Below are 16,665 nucleotides of genomic sequence, written 5' to 3' on the forward strand. Positions count from 1 at the left end.
ACTCTCAGCCTAACCTACTTCACGGTGAGGATATAAAATGGATATGGGGAAAGAGTTGGAAGTCACTTTGGATTTCCATTGGGGAGTAAAGTGTGTGTGTGTTTGGGGAGGAAATAATGAAATAAATAAATAAATCCAATTCCCATTATTATCACAGCCAAAATGTTACATGTTCAGTATACACATTGTCAAAAGCAATGGTCACGGAAAGATCAAATGAAAGGAGAACCATGTTCAGGAGACACAAAGGATAATTGCCTCTGATGAAGTGAATGCTATACTTAAATCTAGGGATGCTTCCAGGTGAGATCTGGGGATCCCCTGGAATTACAGCTCCTCTCTAGACTACAGAAATCAATTCCACTGGAGAAAACAGATGCTTTGGAGGTTGCACTCTATGGTATTGTTCTCCAACAAGGTAGGTCCCTGTCCTCCTCAGGCTCCATCCACATATATCCAGGAGTTTCTCAACCTCTATCAATCCTACCCCCCCCCCCCCACATCCTGCATCCCGCCTGGTGCCTAGGTGAAACCTGGCAACCCTACTTAAATTACATTGGTGCCAATTACATTAGCCTGAAGATTGGTGCTGCCCTCCTTCTTTTCACTTGACATAACTCTTTAGTTTTTAGGCTTCCTGAAAAAGTTCCTGAAATGTTTTAGTGAGGAGGAATCCCTAAATTTGCTTCAACCTTTGTTTTATGTGAATTACAGTGCATGTGTGAGGATTTCTTTTCACAAACACGTACTTAGCTGTGTCCTTTCAGAATGCGAGTAATTAACTATGGAACAATGGTACACACAATGTTTTAATCTAAAGTTTGCAAAATATTGCATAATGGAAGAATAATAAGTTTAAAAATTTTGAATTGGCACTTACTGGAATTACAGTTAATCCTGATACAGTCTAGATGGGGAAGAATAGATGAGAAATGAAAATTTATCCTTCAAAGTAATAGCTGCAGACATCCAATAAAATCACAGTCCACCCTTCCGGGGACAGACACATGCAAACATGGCCACTGTGTGTTATTATTCTTTCCGTATTGCCGTATAACGCAGATCTATGGTGATAAAACTTTATAAATAGAAGTGATAGTATAGGGTAAAAAAAATGGCCAATTTCAAACAAAGCTACATGGTGACAAATCTAAGTGAAGAAAAAAAGGCTGTAGGAAACTGTTCCAGATGCTGGATTTTCGTCGGCTGCCACTTTCTCCCCCATGTATGAAAGAACAGATTGATCTTCATTTTAATTCAAAAGTGCTCCGTCACAATGGGGAATAGAGCAAACCAAGCCAAAAACCACATGTTCTGGACCACAGTTAATGCTGCAAAGGCAGGTACAATTGTAAATATATATAAATATCCCCAACTACAAAATTTTAAATTATCTCCCAATGTCTAGAATGATCTTAGCCCAGCTTCAATCATTGAATAAACACCAGGACAGTGATTCTGCTGTTACATCTAGAAATTTCTCTTTTAACTGGAAACTATAGGGAATCAAGACTATGGCTTCTTTTTTATGCTTCCTCTTAAGAGCTATCCTTTTTCACTACCATAATTAACTTGATTTCTAACAAAAGAGGAAATTATTTCTTCAATTCCTGTGGTATTTGGAAAAAGAAAGACTGCCTTATATTATGTTTTATATGGGCAAATGAAAAGTTGATGTTCAAATTATGAGTCTTTTCAGTGATTCCTCTATTAAATTCATTTGACAGTCACCAATAATATATGTTCACAGATATATAAATATATGTATGTATTTTTTTTTAAAAAAAAATTGAACCTAGATTTTGTTTCCATGTAGCTGAGTTTGTCATGTGTCGTCAACCGCATCAGAAAAGTGGTAGCAAACAGCCAAGGAACATCACCTACATGCCTCATTCTACAGAAAGCTTTCTTGCAAGAGTCCCCTCTCCTGCCCACCACCGCACGGCCTTTCGTCTGTTGAAACAATGCATTTGATTGCAATTATTCTAACTTTTCACTAGAGGGCTCTCTGTGAAGCCCAAAAAGATTGGAAGTTCCCTATTTGATATATATGCATGAATTCCCAACTCCAAAATCTAATTAACGTCACCCAAATTCATTGACCTTGCTTTTCTTTTTTTTTAAAAAAGATGTTGAATATATTAATCTAGCCTACAACTTTTTTTTTTCAATTTAAAAGTGAAATTACCTCATAACTAGATTTGAATGTGGTGTACAAAAGGTCTTGAAAATAAAGCAAGAAGGGAGTTGTTCTGTTAAACCTGCATTAGGTAACTCCATGAAAACTGACCCTGATCATTTGTAATTGCTGTGAAAATTAGGAAAGCATTATTTTATTTCTGTAGAGGAGCTTATGTTGTTTGTGTTCACATGGCTGTTCGCTGAGGGCCGCAGACTTTGGGCATTGAAGGGTTGTGTTATTTGTGACACAAAAAAAATCACTATGAAGTTTGTGTTTTAAAAATAAAGAAAAAAAGAAAGGGAGAAGAAGAAAGAAAAGAAAGGGGGGCAGAGAGAGGGATGGATTTGATTGCATATAATGCCAGGCTGCTATAAAGAGAAGACCAAAGTAAATAAGAAACAATTTCAACTTCCAATTGTTAGAAAATTTTGCATATGTATAGTTTGCACATTAGATTAAAATGAAGCATTAAAAAGGGACAAAGTTATCAGTTTTAGTATTCACTGTTCTAACAACACACCATCAATCACATTGAGCAAAAAACCCACTGCTCATATGAACAACCTACACACACACACACATTCAGAATTCATTCTGTGCATGTGATTAGGCTGCTCAGGTGAGCAGGCTTTTTGTACCATCAGCTGCCAGAATATTATCTGAATAGACTCCCCTAGAATCTAATCCAGTACTTTATAGGTGCTATGATCTAGACATGCAGTTCCATTGGGCAACCAATTTTTTTGCCACCAATTTCATAGTTGGAAGCAGTTTGAACCTACAACATAGAGACAGATTCTGAATTTTCCCAACATTAAGACAGAGATCACACATGCATGGTTGTTCTCCCATGTGCACAAGGAGCCACTTAATAAGGGAATATATCGGTTTTCAAAAAACACATGGAAATGTTAACAACTAAAAATCCCATTAGTTGTTTGAGAATTATGCACAGTTATGAATTAATATTCCTGGCATTCTGGTCTTCTCTTATTAGAACAGCCCACAGTTTAAAATTAATTGTGTGTTATGGTGGAGAATAAAAAGATTTGTTAAAAACAAAAATAATAAATAATGGACTTTTAAAAATATATAATGCACATACATATATATGCACACAGGTTACATATATATGTCACTTTATTTTTTCAGTGGCAAACAGGCTGTTGAATAGATTTTTGCAGGCAAAGAAAAAGAGGAATGGTCAAGATGTTAATTTTAGGGTAGGGATGTGGGGGGGATGTTACCTAGGTTGACTGTTAGCTTAACTCGTCCTGCATCCAGCTCTAAGCGCAGCGTGTCAGCAGATTCCCTAGAAGTCGTGGCCATTAAAATACCATAAGCCCGCTGAGACCTGAACCGTAATGACACGTCTTCTGCTTCAGTGTGCATCACCACAGGGAGTTGTATCTTCATAAACATGCTTCCATCATAGCTTAGAACTGTTGCCTCTGAAAACAAACAAGCAGAAAGAAATATTACAAGAGGGATACAAGAGTGGACTTTTATACATCGAAGGGTGCAGAGTAAATCCTAGACCCACATTAGAATGTGTCTGCAGAATGGCTAGCGCCTTTCCACAGTGTCAGGCATTGGTCTTTCATCAGATTTCCCACCCTCCGCTCCAGTTGTTTACCAGCACTCTGGTGGTCAGTGGAAGAAAACAAAAGTCTTATTGGTGTGATAGCGTTATATCACTTCTAGGGAAAATTCAGAAATGCTGTCACTTTGTTCTAAGAATTGCCAGAAAATCCATGGTTTTACCCAGGGCTTTTTAAAAGCAGGAATGCACAGGAACGCAGTTCTGGCTGGCTTGGTGTAGTGGGTGTGATCTAATATGCAAATGAGTTACTATTGTGAAACAATAGTGATGTCAGGGTGTGGTCTTATATGCAAATGAGTTCATGCTTGGCATTTTCTACCAAAAAAGCCCTGGTTTTACCATAGAGTTTCTGACATTGCAAGTTGTGTGACATCATTTCCGGGCTTTTCTATTGCTCGATGGCACCCCTCATTTTGTTTATGTCTATTCTTTTAAACCTGAAAGCACAAATGGTGTGAGCCTGTGTGACAACGACTGGTGGTTTGTTTCTTGTATTTCTGTGTATGCGTGCATGCATGCATGCCTGGAAGTCATAGGGACTTATGGAATGGGCATGCAGTGACATATAAGCTTTCCACAGTGTCAGGCATTGGTCTTTCATCAGATTTCCCACCCTCCGCTCCAGTTGTTTACCAGCACTCTGGTGGTCAGTGGAAGAAAACAACCTTCCTCTAAGGAGCTTCCTCCACAGGATTGCCAAGAAGCTTGAAGGAAAATGCCACTTTAATAGAGACTTAATGGCATGTCATTTACTAAGTGGTGTAATTTACTTCCATGCCATGTGTGGAGATATACATGTTATTTGGAGGTCTGGACTATACAAAACCTATACTTTTTAGCTCTCTCCCTTGGCAGAGAACAGGAGAGGCGGGGTGGAGGGAGTCAACTGCTCTCCAGCTGCACTCAACCACTCATTAGAAATACAAATAGCAGGCGTATCCTGATACAATTAAACGGTCAGCTTGCACTTTGTGCAATTCCACCCAGACATGCAGCTGAGAACAGAGTTTGGAAACTGAGAATCCTAGAGAAGTTGTTTCCCAGAGACTTGAGGAAAAGCTTCTTTGACCTAACCTGCCCTACTCAGGGGGAGGGGTCCCATTTCTGTGGAATCCATTGAGGCAGACAGCTTGGACCTGTTGAAGGCAACCACTGCTATGTGGAGGACTGCAGGGCAGGGCAGAGGCTCCAAGGCAATGGACACTCTTTAAAACCCTTGTAGCTTTTAATTTAAGGACCCTATCTCAGAGTAACATCAGAACATATATAGTGGGAGGGACAGAGGAATTCAATTTTTACACTTTTGGATCCCTTGCTCTCTCTACTTCTGTGCTGAGACGTTGCATGTGGGCATTTTCTTTTTTAATGTATGTTTTATAACTTTGAAAGCTGGTAGCTCTTTTCTGCCCCATACAGACTTCCTTCATTTTGGCCATGCTATTTTAAAATAAGGAGAAGGGGAGGGGCAGTTAGGTGGCAAGGCACTACTACCCCAGTGCTGCACAAATGCAGTAAGCTGTTGCCATGGTAATCCGATGCTGGGTTAATGGGAGACAGAGGCACAAGGTGAGGCCTTAAAATGGTAATGCAAGGAAGGAAAGCTAGGAGCTCTGGTCCTCTCAGAGGGTAGTTCCTACAAAGGCCAGGTGATGTCAGAGGTTGAACTGAAAGAGAGAGAGAGAAAAGCCTCTCCATGGGTTGGGAAAGGCAGGTGAGTGGTATATATCAGGCAAAGACCTCAGACAGCCACTGGTACCCAGACACTGAAAAGGGCAAGATGGAACAGGGCCTGCAGATTAGCAGGGCTGTTCCACCATACCATGAAAAGTGTCAGCTACCCATCTTCTCAATTAAAACAACAAGGGACTTTTTCCCTTTCTTTTAGCCTGTTGGGAACCCTATTTCTCCAGCCTAAGGAGCCTTCCATTAACTTAAGTGGACCTTATAATGGAGAAAAAGTATCTCATTATTTTTTTTAAATACATGAAAAAAAGAAAGGGTCAACGGAATAAAAGTACTGGAAAAAATACCCTACCACTCCACTTTAATAGCCATCCCCTCTTCCTTTGCCAGAGAAGTCTCTTCCTCTGGAGGAAGGCTCCACAATTAGCGTGGCAGAGAAGTGAGAGATGTAACCTTTTTTTTTTCCTTTTGTCTTTTCTCCTTCCTCCTCTTATAAACAAACATAAAGAACAGTTGCAGATGGCAAGCGGGCTGCACTTTATTTGGTGGGTCAGAAGTTGTACAGGTCTGAGGCTCAGTGTCATGCAGAAGGAAGAGAGTTGCCAGAAATGGATTATGTACAAGCTAAGCAAGCTACTCAAGGCCCTTGAGTTGTAAGAGGCTTCTAAATGCAAACAAATAAGTAAAAATAACTCAATTTAATTTTTTGGGGGCCGTGCTATGACACTTCTTAGACCTGACATGTCTGTCTTAATCCAGCTCTGACTATTGGGTGGACCAAAGACACTGGGATCCAGATTCCTGCTTGTGCACACACTCTATCCAATACAGCACCATGCCAGCTCTCACAGTAGTCTGGTAACAGTGGTCCAGCAGTGTTGATCCAAAGTGCAATGGCATCAGCGCTGGAACAACACCATACACTTGGCACAATGTTTTGCTGTTGTAATCCTTGAACTCAGTCCTAAACACTTACTGCTGGCAAAGCAGTTCCTATGGTTGGCTCTTCAATCTATGAAACAATAGTTGTATTACAGAATCTACATTACAAGCTCCCCTCCCCTTGCTCCCTACTCCAAAGAGACTGGTAAGCTAAATGCCAGTGGAGCAGAAGTTTATGCTCCAAACAACTGGAATAAATGTTTAATAATATGCTGCTCGTTAAGCAGTCATAGCCTCTAGGGCAGGGAATAATAGCTTTGCTATCATTTCTGCACTGGGAATGCAACAATGTAAAGGAAGAGAATGGGTTTATTAAAACACTACTGGAGGGCAAATTTGTGTGTAAGGGGGATCATCATGACATTACAATCGTAGGAAGGCTCCTACCAGATGTAGGAGGCCATTCACTGAAATATGAACTGTAAAAGTGAAGAAGAAGACCACAGATTTATACCATGCCCTTTTCTCTAAATCAGAATCTCAGAGCAGCTTACAATTTTCTATATCTTCTTCCCCCACAACAGACACCCTGAGATGGGTAGGGCTGAGAGAGCTCTCACAGCAGCTGCCCTTTCAAGGACAACCTTTGTGAGAGCTATGGCTGACCCAAGGCCAGTCCAGCAGCTGCAAGTGGAGGAGTGGGGAATCAAACCCGGTTCTCCCAGATAAGAGTCCGCACATTTAACCACTACACCAAACTGGGCACACTTACCTAAATCTACACAAGAAACTCCCTTATTCTGAATCAGACCATTGGCCAATCAAAGTCAGTATTGTCTATGTTGACCCGCAGCAGCTCCCCAGGATCTCAGGCAGAGGTCTTTTTTTTTTTTTTTTACTGGTGGTGTCAGGGACTGAAACTCGGACTTTTTGCAACCAAAGCAAATGTTCAGTCACTGAGCTGTGCCCCATTTATTGCCTTTTAAATGCAGTTACACTTTGAATCTGCGCAACTTGTGACCCACCAAGCCAAACACAGCCTAGCAGCCATGTATGAAAGTGTACCAGGGGCTCAATAAGCTCTCTTGTTGTCGAAGATGTTGTTTTTGCTGCCTGGGCTGTGGGTAGATTCTCATCAAAGACCCGGCAGGTCAGTGAGATGTGACTGGTCTGCTCTTCATCTAAAAGCCTTCCCACTTTCATTCTTCTGTTGGTTTAATTTTGTACTGTTGCACTTGTGCACGTGTGAGCTGCTCTAGGTCCCATTGGTCCTATTTTGGGTGAAAGGCCAGATACAAATGAATGAACAAATACTTAAACTGTATTCACTATGCCTACAGTTACAGTCTAACATGTTAGTTGCTTAAAAACACCAAGGGCATTGAGTTTTGACTTTCTAAAAAATAAAGTCTGAATTAAAAAGCATGGGCCAGTTTTCACTAGTGAGGTCAAGCATGAACTGCTTAAAGTTCTAATTCCTTGTGGGGCTGTTTTATTCCTGTGTGTTACTATTTAGAGTATGGAAATGTACTACCTAGTGGTCTCTCCTAACAGTGAGATATTGATTTCATTCATTGATAACCACACCAAAACTCACATGCCACTTTAGCACATCCAAAGCATTTCCATATACATTATCTCTATAATCAAAATCTACAATGTAGCTTAGTGTTATTATTTCTCAGTGCAGATGGGGGCCTGAGGCTGAAAAAATTAGGCTGATGCTGCTCAGTGAGTGTACAGGAGAAGAGAGATTCAAGCCAGGACCTTTGTGATACATGGCTATGACCCTTGGCTGCTATGCTGTATTAGCTCTGTCTTCATTTAGCTCACACTAGCTTCAGTATCCTGCCAAAAGAACATACTAGAGGTTTTTATTAATATGCAGATACATTAAAATGTGATCAGTTAATTAAAACACAATGGATCAGTTAAATGACAAAATGATTAATTAACAACAACAACCAAAATTCTATAGAACAGTTGCCAGCCCTGCTTAATATAGATTTTGGAGTTTGCATTACCAGCAGAAATGGCAGATGCAAGGACTGAGACAGCCTCTGTAATGTAGGAAATGCTGACGTGGAGCTCATCTGTGGGCCAAGCTTGCCTAATCATACATCCTGGGCTGGCATCTCTGCCTCTTCCATATAATTTCTGTTGATACACTTTACCTTGCACATTGTTCTTTTGTTGTTGTTACACTGTCAGAAAAAATGCACACCTGCAAAAGGCATTGCCAAGAGGCAATCACATACTGCAAGGCCCAATAAAAATCAGAGAGAAAAGCCAAATTATATTGCCATGACATCTGTCCTGCCATCTGCTAGAGCTCCCATAAAGAAATAAAACCCATCCAGTGACTATCCTGATGTTTATACTTTAGGCATAAGCAACCACAGCTTACAATGGCAGAATAAACACAGAACACTGCAGCTTCTAAGTCAATTAACACTTCAATAACTCCAATGCTTTTGGGCTTACAAAAGAACCCAAAGAGGAGTAAAAATACACACAACTTTTCATCCACAACTGATGCTACTTCATGATCCATGTGTTATATTAAAATATAACCTGCTTTCTAGTACCTATCCACTGCCTAGATACTGTTTACTACTAATGAGACACTGCTGTCCTATAGGGTACCATCGCTGTCTGACTAAAAATCTATTACAATTCAGGCTACTTACCACCACCTGCAAGTTGCTGAAGGAGAGTTGGGTTATTAGTATTTTAGTGCCATCTTATTTTAAATTGTTTAACTGTTTGTTAGTTTGTATTGGTTTCATTAGTTTTACTATGTTGTGAACTGCCCTGAGCCCACTTGCCGGGAAGGGCAAACTGAGCAGCTGCTGAAGTAGGTAGTCTCTGAAAGATGGGGGTCCCAGGCCATGAAGGGCTTCAAAAGCAGGACCCGGCACCTCAAATCTGCCCTGGAAGCAACCTGCCAGCTAATAGGGGTGTTGCAAAAGATGTTGAAAATATTTCCTCCTCCCAGCATATAATAGCTGAAGGTTTTGAACAGTCTTCCAGGCAGCCCAAGTAAAGTACATACTAATCAGTCCTAGAAGTTAAAAGAAAGTGTGGATGGGTCTGCTGCTTCTCCAGAAAAGGAGAGTAACATCTGAGGTGGACAAAATGCCATCCTGGTCATGAATGCTGTTCCTCAAGGAGCAAGGTGGGGTCCAGGAGCACCTCTAAAGTTCTAAGCTGACCAGAGAGTATAGAAAGAGGCAATAACCAAAAGTGAACCCTGTTCATCCAATGTATAGGTGAAAGACTTCAGCATGATGAAAACTCATTTAGTAACACAACAGCTTGATGTTGATGCAGCAATTAAATAAATATCAGTTATATTTCTGTGACATTTTAAATGAAAAATACCCAACTAAGGTATCAGGAATCTGCAAAACTTACTGGAAATTGAGATGATGCACATTGGGACAAAAAAAAAAAAATCCCAACTTCATGTATATACTAACGGGGTCTGAATTTGCTAAGACTGAAGGGGGAAAAGATCTTGTAGTCATAGTGAATAGCTCAACAAAAGTGTCAACCCAATGTTAGGGATGATTAGTAAGAAGATTGAGAATAAAATGGCCAATATTGTAATGCCCCTGTATAGTTCTACAGTGTGGCCTCATTTGGAATATTGTGTACAGTTCTGGCCACCGTATCTCCAAAAGGATGTTGCAAAGCTGGAAAAAGTACAGAGGAGGGCAACCAAGATGATTAGGGAGTTAAGAGTACCGTCCCTATGAGGAAAGGCTGAAGAGTCTGGGACTTTTCTGTTTATACCAGAGACAACTAAGAGGGGACATGATAGAGGTTAATAAATGATTCATGGAATGTAGAGAGTTGACAAAGATATTTTTCCCCATCCCAAAATATTAGAACTTGAGGGCATCCACTGAAGCTGATGGGCAGTAGGTTCAGGATTGGCAAAAGGAAATACTACTTTACACTGTGAATGATTAAAATGTGAAATTTGCTGCCAGAGGATGCGGAGATGGCTGCAGGAATAAACAGTTTAAAAAGGGATTAGATAGTGACTGAGGGGAACCTCCACATCAGATGTGTCAAACTCATTTGTTACAAGGGTTGGATCTGACTTTGTTGGGCCAGGCCATACATGCTATAAAATGTAACACAAGGTACCGAAGATATAAACTTTGTAAAGGCGCTTTCAGATGCCGAATAGCAATAGCAGGTGAATGTCAATACCAGGCTTGATTGAATTAGGTGTGATATGCAGAGAGGGAGCAGGTGTGGAGATACCAGCATTGGTAATGAGACAGGAAACCTAGGCCTCAGTTCTATCCTGGTCCTGGAGGATGCAAAGAATATATGGACACAAGTCTGACATTAGAAACCACAACATTCAGTTGCCGACCTAAGAGTAGCAATGCTTTTACAAAAGAATTTAAAAGGGAAATTAGAAAGAGAGACTGCTAAATTGCAACTGAAGAACATAATAAGAACACTGCTGGATCAGACCAATGGCCCAACTAGTTCAGCATTCTGTCTCACCCAGTGGCCAATCAGTCCCTCTGAATGGCTAACAAACGGCTTGTTTTTACAGCTATAAGAAGGGTAAATAGCAGGGGTAGGTGGGCCATTTAACTTACAGGAAAATTTCCTGATGGGTCACTGCCCTAGAGCAGGGATGTTAAACACCTGCAAGCCTGATATGGCCCGTGCAGGGCTGATATCTGGCCTATGAGCAACTGCCTGTCTCCTGCTTCCTTCTCCCAGCTGCTACTGTGTTGTCAAGCCTCACTGAGGGAGAAGGAAAAAGAAAGTGCATGCACGTGCACCAGAGAAAAGCTTAGTTCTAACAGATAAAAATAAAAATAAAAGAAACCTAACAGCACAGCGTAATGGACTTAAGTAGTTAGCCTGATGAGCAGAGAACAGCTCACTCTGATTGGCTGAGCTGCAGCCCTGGATACCAAATGTATCACTTGCAAGGAGGCTTTCAGTGGGGGGAAACACCTCACAGTTTGAGTTCAGAGTTAGCTCTGAAGGAGTTCAGTCTGAGTACTGAAGGAGATCAGTTTAAGATATCAACTGAGAAGAAGCTGAGAACAGCCTGTCAGCTGAGATCCTGGAGACAGAACTGGATTTAAGTTTCTGTCTGATAGAGTTTAGTTTTGAAGAAGGGGCAAAACCAGGCTCTTTCTGTGTGGAAAAACTCACTGAGTGGAAGCAGAGGAACACTGAAGACTGCTGAGCTCTGTCAGTTCTTCAGGGCAGATTCCTGGGTTCAATTAAGAACACACAAACACACTAGGGGAGAGACTAGGGTCTTGTGGCTGAGAAGAATCCCAGGAGACAGAAAGGGACAGTAGCTGGATGGGACTGAGACACACGGGATTGAGGGGCTTGTGAGACAGTACTCAAAGGTGTGAGTCCTGTGGTATCACTCTAAAGTTTGGAGTGTGCCTGTATGCTAGTGAGAGTGTCTGTGTGGGGATATTTCTGGCACAAGTCAGATGGTCCTCTGTGAAAGACGGAGTGTGTGACCCCTTTTTTATTTTATAATCCTTCTCTGAATAGAGTGTTCTGTAGTGCTAAGGAAGCACTGTCTGCTTGTTAGTTTTTATATCTTCAGCCTGCCTGTAGTTTTTAATAGTACTTCAGCCTGTCAACATTTCTGGTGATTAGAGATTGTTTGTTTAGTTGAACTCCTGCCTGCCAACTGATCTGTTATTAACCAAACCAATAACTATTATTTCACTCCCTTCCTTCCCTTCTGCTAATCAATAAATATACTTTGTGGTTTTGAATTTTAAAAAGTCTGGTGCCTAATTATTTTTCTGACAGGATTTTATATTGTGTGCCTGAGGTACTAGGTGAAGGTGACAGAAAAATTCACAGTGATCACTTCCCCCAAGCTGACCCTGACCGTCCCTCATACACAGTTTGCAATCTTTATTAGTGGAAAAGGGCCAGAGTCCAGTAGCACCTTAAACAGGGCTTTTTTTGTAGGAAAAACCCCAGCAGGAACTAATTTGCATATTAGGCCACACCCCCTGACAGCACCATTGTTTCACACAAGGCTTTTCTGTAGAAGAAGCCCAGCAGGAACTTATTTGCATGTTATGCAACGCCCCCTGACACCAAGCCAGCCAGAACTGCGTTCCTGTGTGTTCCTGCTCAAAAAAAGTCCTGACCTTAATAACTAACAAAATTTGTGGCAGGGCATGAGTTTTCATGAGTCACCACTCATTTAATCAGACACAGCTAGAACATGAGCTCGCCTGCCTTTATATCTTGGAGAGTGAAGTGATTTTAGATGTCAAATAACAATAGCAGCCACTAGAAATTAGAAAAGAAACCATGGTCTCAATTCAGCCCAGGAGGATGCATTGAGCTTCATTAGCTGTTGCAATTCAGCAGACTCTCTTTCTAATCTCCCTCTGAAATTCCTTTGTAAGAGAACTGCTACTCTTAGGTCAGCAACTGAATGTCCTGGAAAGTTAAAATGTTCCCCTGTTAATTTTTGAATGCTGTGGTTTCTTATAGCTGTGGAACAAGTACAAGTCTAGTAGCACCCTGAAGACTAACAAGATTTATACAAGGTATGAGCTTCATGAGACACTGCTCACTTCTTCAGACTTATGTCCATTTATTCTTTCCATCCTCCTGGACCAAAGTGAGAGCTAGGTTTCCTGTCTCATTACCAATTATGATATCTCCACGCCTACTGTCTCTCTGTGTATCACACCTAATCCAATCAAGCCTATTGCCATTTGACATCTACAATCATCTTTACAAAGTTTATATCTCCGATACCTCATGTTACATTTTATGGCACACATGGTCTGACCCAACAAAGTGACATTTATATCAGATCTGACCCTCTGCTCTAGATGAAAAATATAGAGAGGACATAAAATACAAAGCACTAGGGTTGCCAGGTCCCACCTTCTTCCTAGTGGCGGGGGGGCATCTTTGGACCTTCCTGGGATCTTCTAAATTTGTGGTCTTCCTGGGATCTAGATATGAGTTCAAATTTACCATAGCATTTGCCCAAAAGGTAGAGTGCTGGCATGTGACATTGACAGTGTGATGGTATCACTTCCAGGTGACATCATTACACTGCTTTTGAGGGCATATGTGGGTGGGGAGGAGTCTGCAAAAGCTTGGGAACCCCTGCTCAGACTGGTGGGTTGGCAACCCTATAAAGTACAGAAAGAGAATCTTATGTGTTGTTGCATTCCCATACTGAAAACATGTCCAGCTATAGTCAACAACTACAAACCTGAAGAAAGTTCAAAAGTCTCACAGAACTCTTTAATTTTGATGAGAAAAAATTATAATTAATGTATATACATCTATAGATACTGTAGTGCAAAGGCTAAAATAAGGTAGCAACATGGGGGAGAAACAGACAAGGTAATGCAAGGACTACTTGTATTTTCATGTCTTATTTATTTCAGTTGGAAAAATAATCATGCATATTAAATCTCCCTGAAATTTGTTTGAGCTTGTTTATAGAAATGTACCCCTCAGCAATGAAATACATTCACTGGCAGCAAATATTGAAACTTCAGTGGTTGCATTTAAGTTTTATCATGTTGATAAGGATATATACTAAGAATATGTATGCATGTTCTGTCAAGTCACAACTGACTTGTGCTGACCCCAGCAAGGAACTTTCAAGGCAAGTGAAAAGAAGAGATGGTTTGCAATTGCCTTCCTCTGTAAGGTCTTGCTTCATGGTTCCCCTTGTAAGTACCAACCCTGCTTAGTTCTTGATATCTGGCAAGTCTGGGCCATACCACACCATTTCAAATCTGTGTAGATACTAAGAATAGACAATCACAAAAGATTTGAAAGAGAAATGTCATGTTGTAGTATTCTACTGAAACTCACTATCTAGCTCCAAGAGACCCTTAATGAGCAAGATGTAGAAAGAGTGAAAATTGGCCTGGATAAGATGGGAGTTGACAGTAAGAAATAGGAAGCAGATACCTGATGACTTCCAGAACTTCAGTAAGTGAAACAGCTTCCCAGATCACTGGACTGGATCTGGAACTAGTGAAAGTTCTCCATGTCTTATGAGGATAATATTATGAGGATAAGTACAAGCATGAAGTCAATGGGGAAGTCCCAGCTCATGCAGTCTTTGCACATCAACACCAGGGCTGAAGAGAAACAAGCTTGTGCTGATAAATCTGGCATAAAAATAATTCTCTATACCAGTGATACTGACTCAATAGCTCAGGAGCAACACATGGATCTTTGAATTGACAGCTCTGGCTCTTCTGAGCGCCATTCCCCAATGTAGCACTCATTTCATTTCCCAGGAAAGTGGTCCATTGGGGTTTGTGGTTGTCAGGAAATTCCCACTTTTGAAACAGATGTTGCTGGAGGGATTGGAGGACAGGTACACTGCAGGCCCCATGCTAGGGGTGCAAGTAATGATTATATCTTAGTTATATCTTATATTATTGTATTCGTATGTTTGGTGGGGTGGCATAGAAGGCATGTAATGCTCATGTGTCTCTTTTGGTCTGTGGTAATAGTGCATGTGGCTCTCTGCAAGCCACAGAGTGAGTACCACTGAGCTATACCTTATTATTCCTACACATCCTTATGGTGTCATTTGCATGGATAAAGCCACCCATAGGAAATACAGATGTGATGGATGTTGCAGTGAGGCATTATACTTCTGTTTTTTATTTCAACTTTTGAATGAATAATAACAGAAAAATTGCCTTATGGGACTTCATCCTCCTTCAAGGAATGGTTGGCCAACTTGGATATCTTTTGTTTTATCCAGCCAATGGTTATTGGCCACAAAAACAGAACCTTTGCATCAAGATATGGTGTATCTGAACAAGAAGGAAAGGCTGTTGCCTTTATGCTCTTCCTAGAAATGCTGAGTTTGCTGCCACAGGAAACAGAATGCCAAATTGGATGGGACTTTGATCCAACCCTTCCGGGATGAAACAAAGGGAATACTTGCCTGTGTTTACTGTATATTCCCTTCAATTGCTTGAGAATTAATGACAGGTGCCAGTTCTTATAGAATTCTCAGATTTGTCATTCATAACAGTGTAAAGCTATTTTGTTTGTTAAGGTAAATGCACATTCCTGCCCTTTTAACTGCTTGCAACAATTATAATGATATTGTGTCTATTGGCAAATATAATGGTTTATCAGCAACCACATATGGATAGTAGCAATAATAACTTTGTGTGGTATGAAAGCTCTGCTGTGCATTTGGAATCCCAAAAGCTGTAATCTTATTAATGCGTGACCATGTGGGATGCAACTATTACTGGAAGGAGGAGAAATGCTTTGAGAGCCATTCCCCCCAGATACAGAGACCCAAGGGTAGCATATGCAGTAACACAAGCTGAATAAACACACACAGAGATTTTGGCAGGACAAATAGCCACATAACATTGTGAGAGCACCATTTTACCATCAGTCCCAGGAGATCAGAGTCCAAGTTCCAGGAAAATTAAATTTGGGGGAAATGCTCAAATCACGCTCAGTGAAAACAAACAAATGATGTGAACTAAGGAAGAATTCCATGGTCTGTCAAAAATGCTTACGACAAATTCTTTTTGGTGAAATTTGCTTTTAAAGATACAGGAATTGAGGGAGGGTAGGTTTTCATATACTTATTTTGTCTCTCCTATTACTATGATATGTGGAATACCTATATATATGTGGAGTACATGTGTGTATGTATATATATATAAAATTTTAAAGCTGTAGCTCTCTCTCTCTTTTCTTTTAAGAAAAAGATGTTTCTCCATATGTAATAGCAAGATTTTGCCACAGGGTGGTACACAATGCATATTTAACGAAAGCCTTCTGTAATTCATCTGACAGTCTGGCATGCCCCTTCTGCCAGCCGCAGTCCACACCAGTAACAGAACAATCTGGAGACATCAAAACAACTGGATTTCTGCCAAAGGCTTGCATCTTTTAGAATATAAAACTGAGAATCCCTACATAAGAATATAATTCCATTTTACACTCTTAACTTGTGCTGAATTTAAAAGAGGAAAAGGCTTTTAGCCAAAGATTTCATCCACTCTGAAAAGTGCCCATCTTACTCTATTTATTGCTGGGGTGGGCCTGGGGGATGCTGTAGATAAGGGCAAAAGTGACTGGCTTTTCAGAGTGAGAGCAAGAGGCATGGTACTCACTTGGAATAGGTTACATGAGTGGCCTGGTAGCCAAATATGACTGGCTACTTAGTGCTGCTGACACATCATTGCTGCCATGTGTATTTTAGGTAAGATTATGTAATCAATAGGAAGAAGCTCAATGTCTTTTTTAATGGTAT

General features: G+C 40.7%; 1 protein-coding gene across 16 annotated transcripts in view; it reads right to left on the bottom strand.

Annotated features, from left to right (window-relative positions):
- The window catches only part of NRXN1 (neurexin 1), a 1,496,060-nt gene that overhangs the window by 803,951 nt on the left and 675,444 nt on the right, over nucleotides 1–16,665 (bottom strand). For 9 of the 16 annotated variants that reach the window (XM_060249064.1, XM_060249053.1, XM_060249035.1 and 6 more), the window contains one exon: nucleotides 3,430–3,633. In XM_060249064.1, coding sequence (XP_060105047.1) covers nucleotides 3,430–3,633 — 204 coding nt within the window. Of the gene's footprint in view, nucleotides 1–880; nucleotides 908–3,429; nucleotides 3,634–16,665 lie in introns of all 16 variants that reach the window. The other 7 variants (XM_060249073.1, XM_060248948.1, XM_060248922.1 and 4 more) reach the window with 1 other exon arrangement.

This window comes from Heteronotia binoei, chromosome 1, assembly GCF_032191835.1.
Source record: "Heteronotia binoei isolate CCM8104 ecotype False Entrance Well chromosome 1, APGP_CSIRO_Hbin_v1, whole genome shotgun sequence".
In the NCBI taxonomy this organism is placed as follows: Eukaryota; Metazoa; Chordata; class Lepidosauria; order Squamata; family Gekkonidae; genus Heteronotia; species Heteronotia binoei.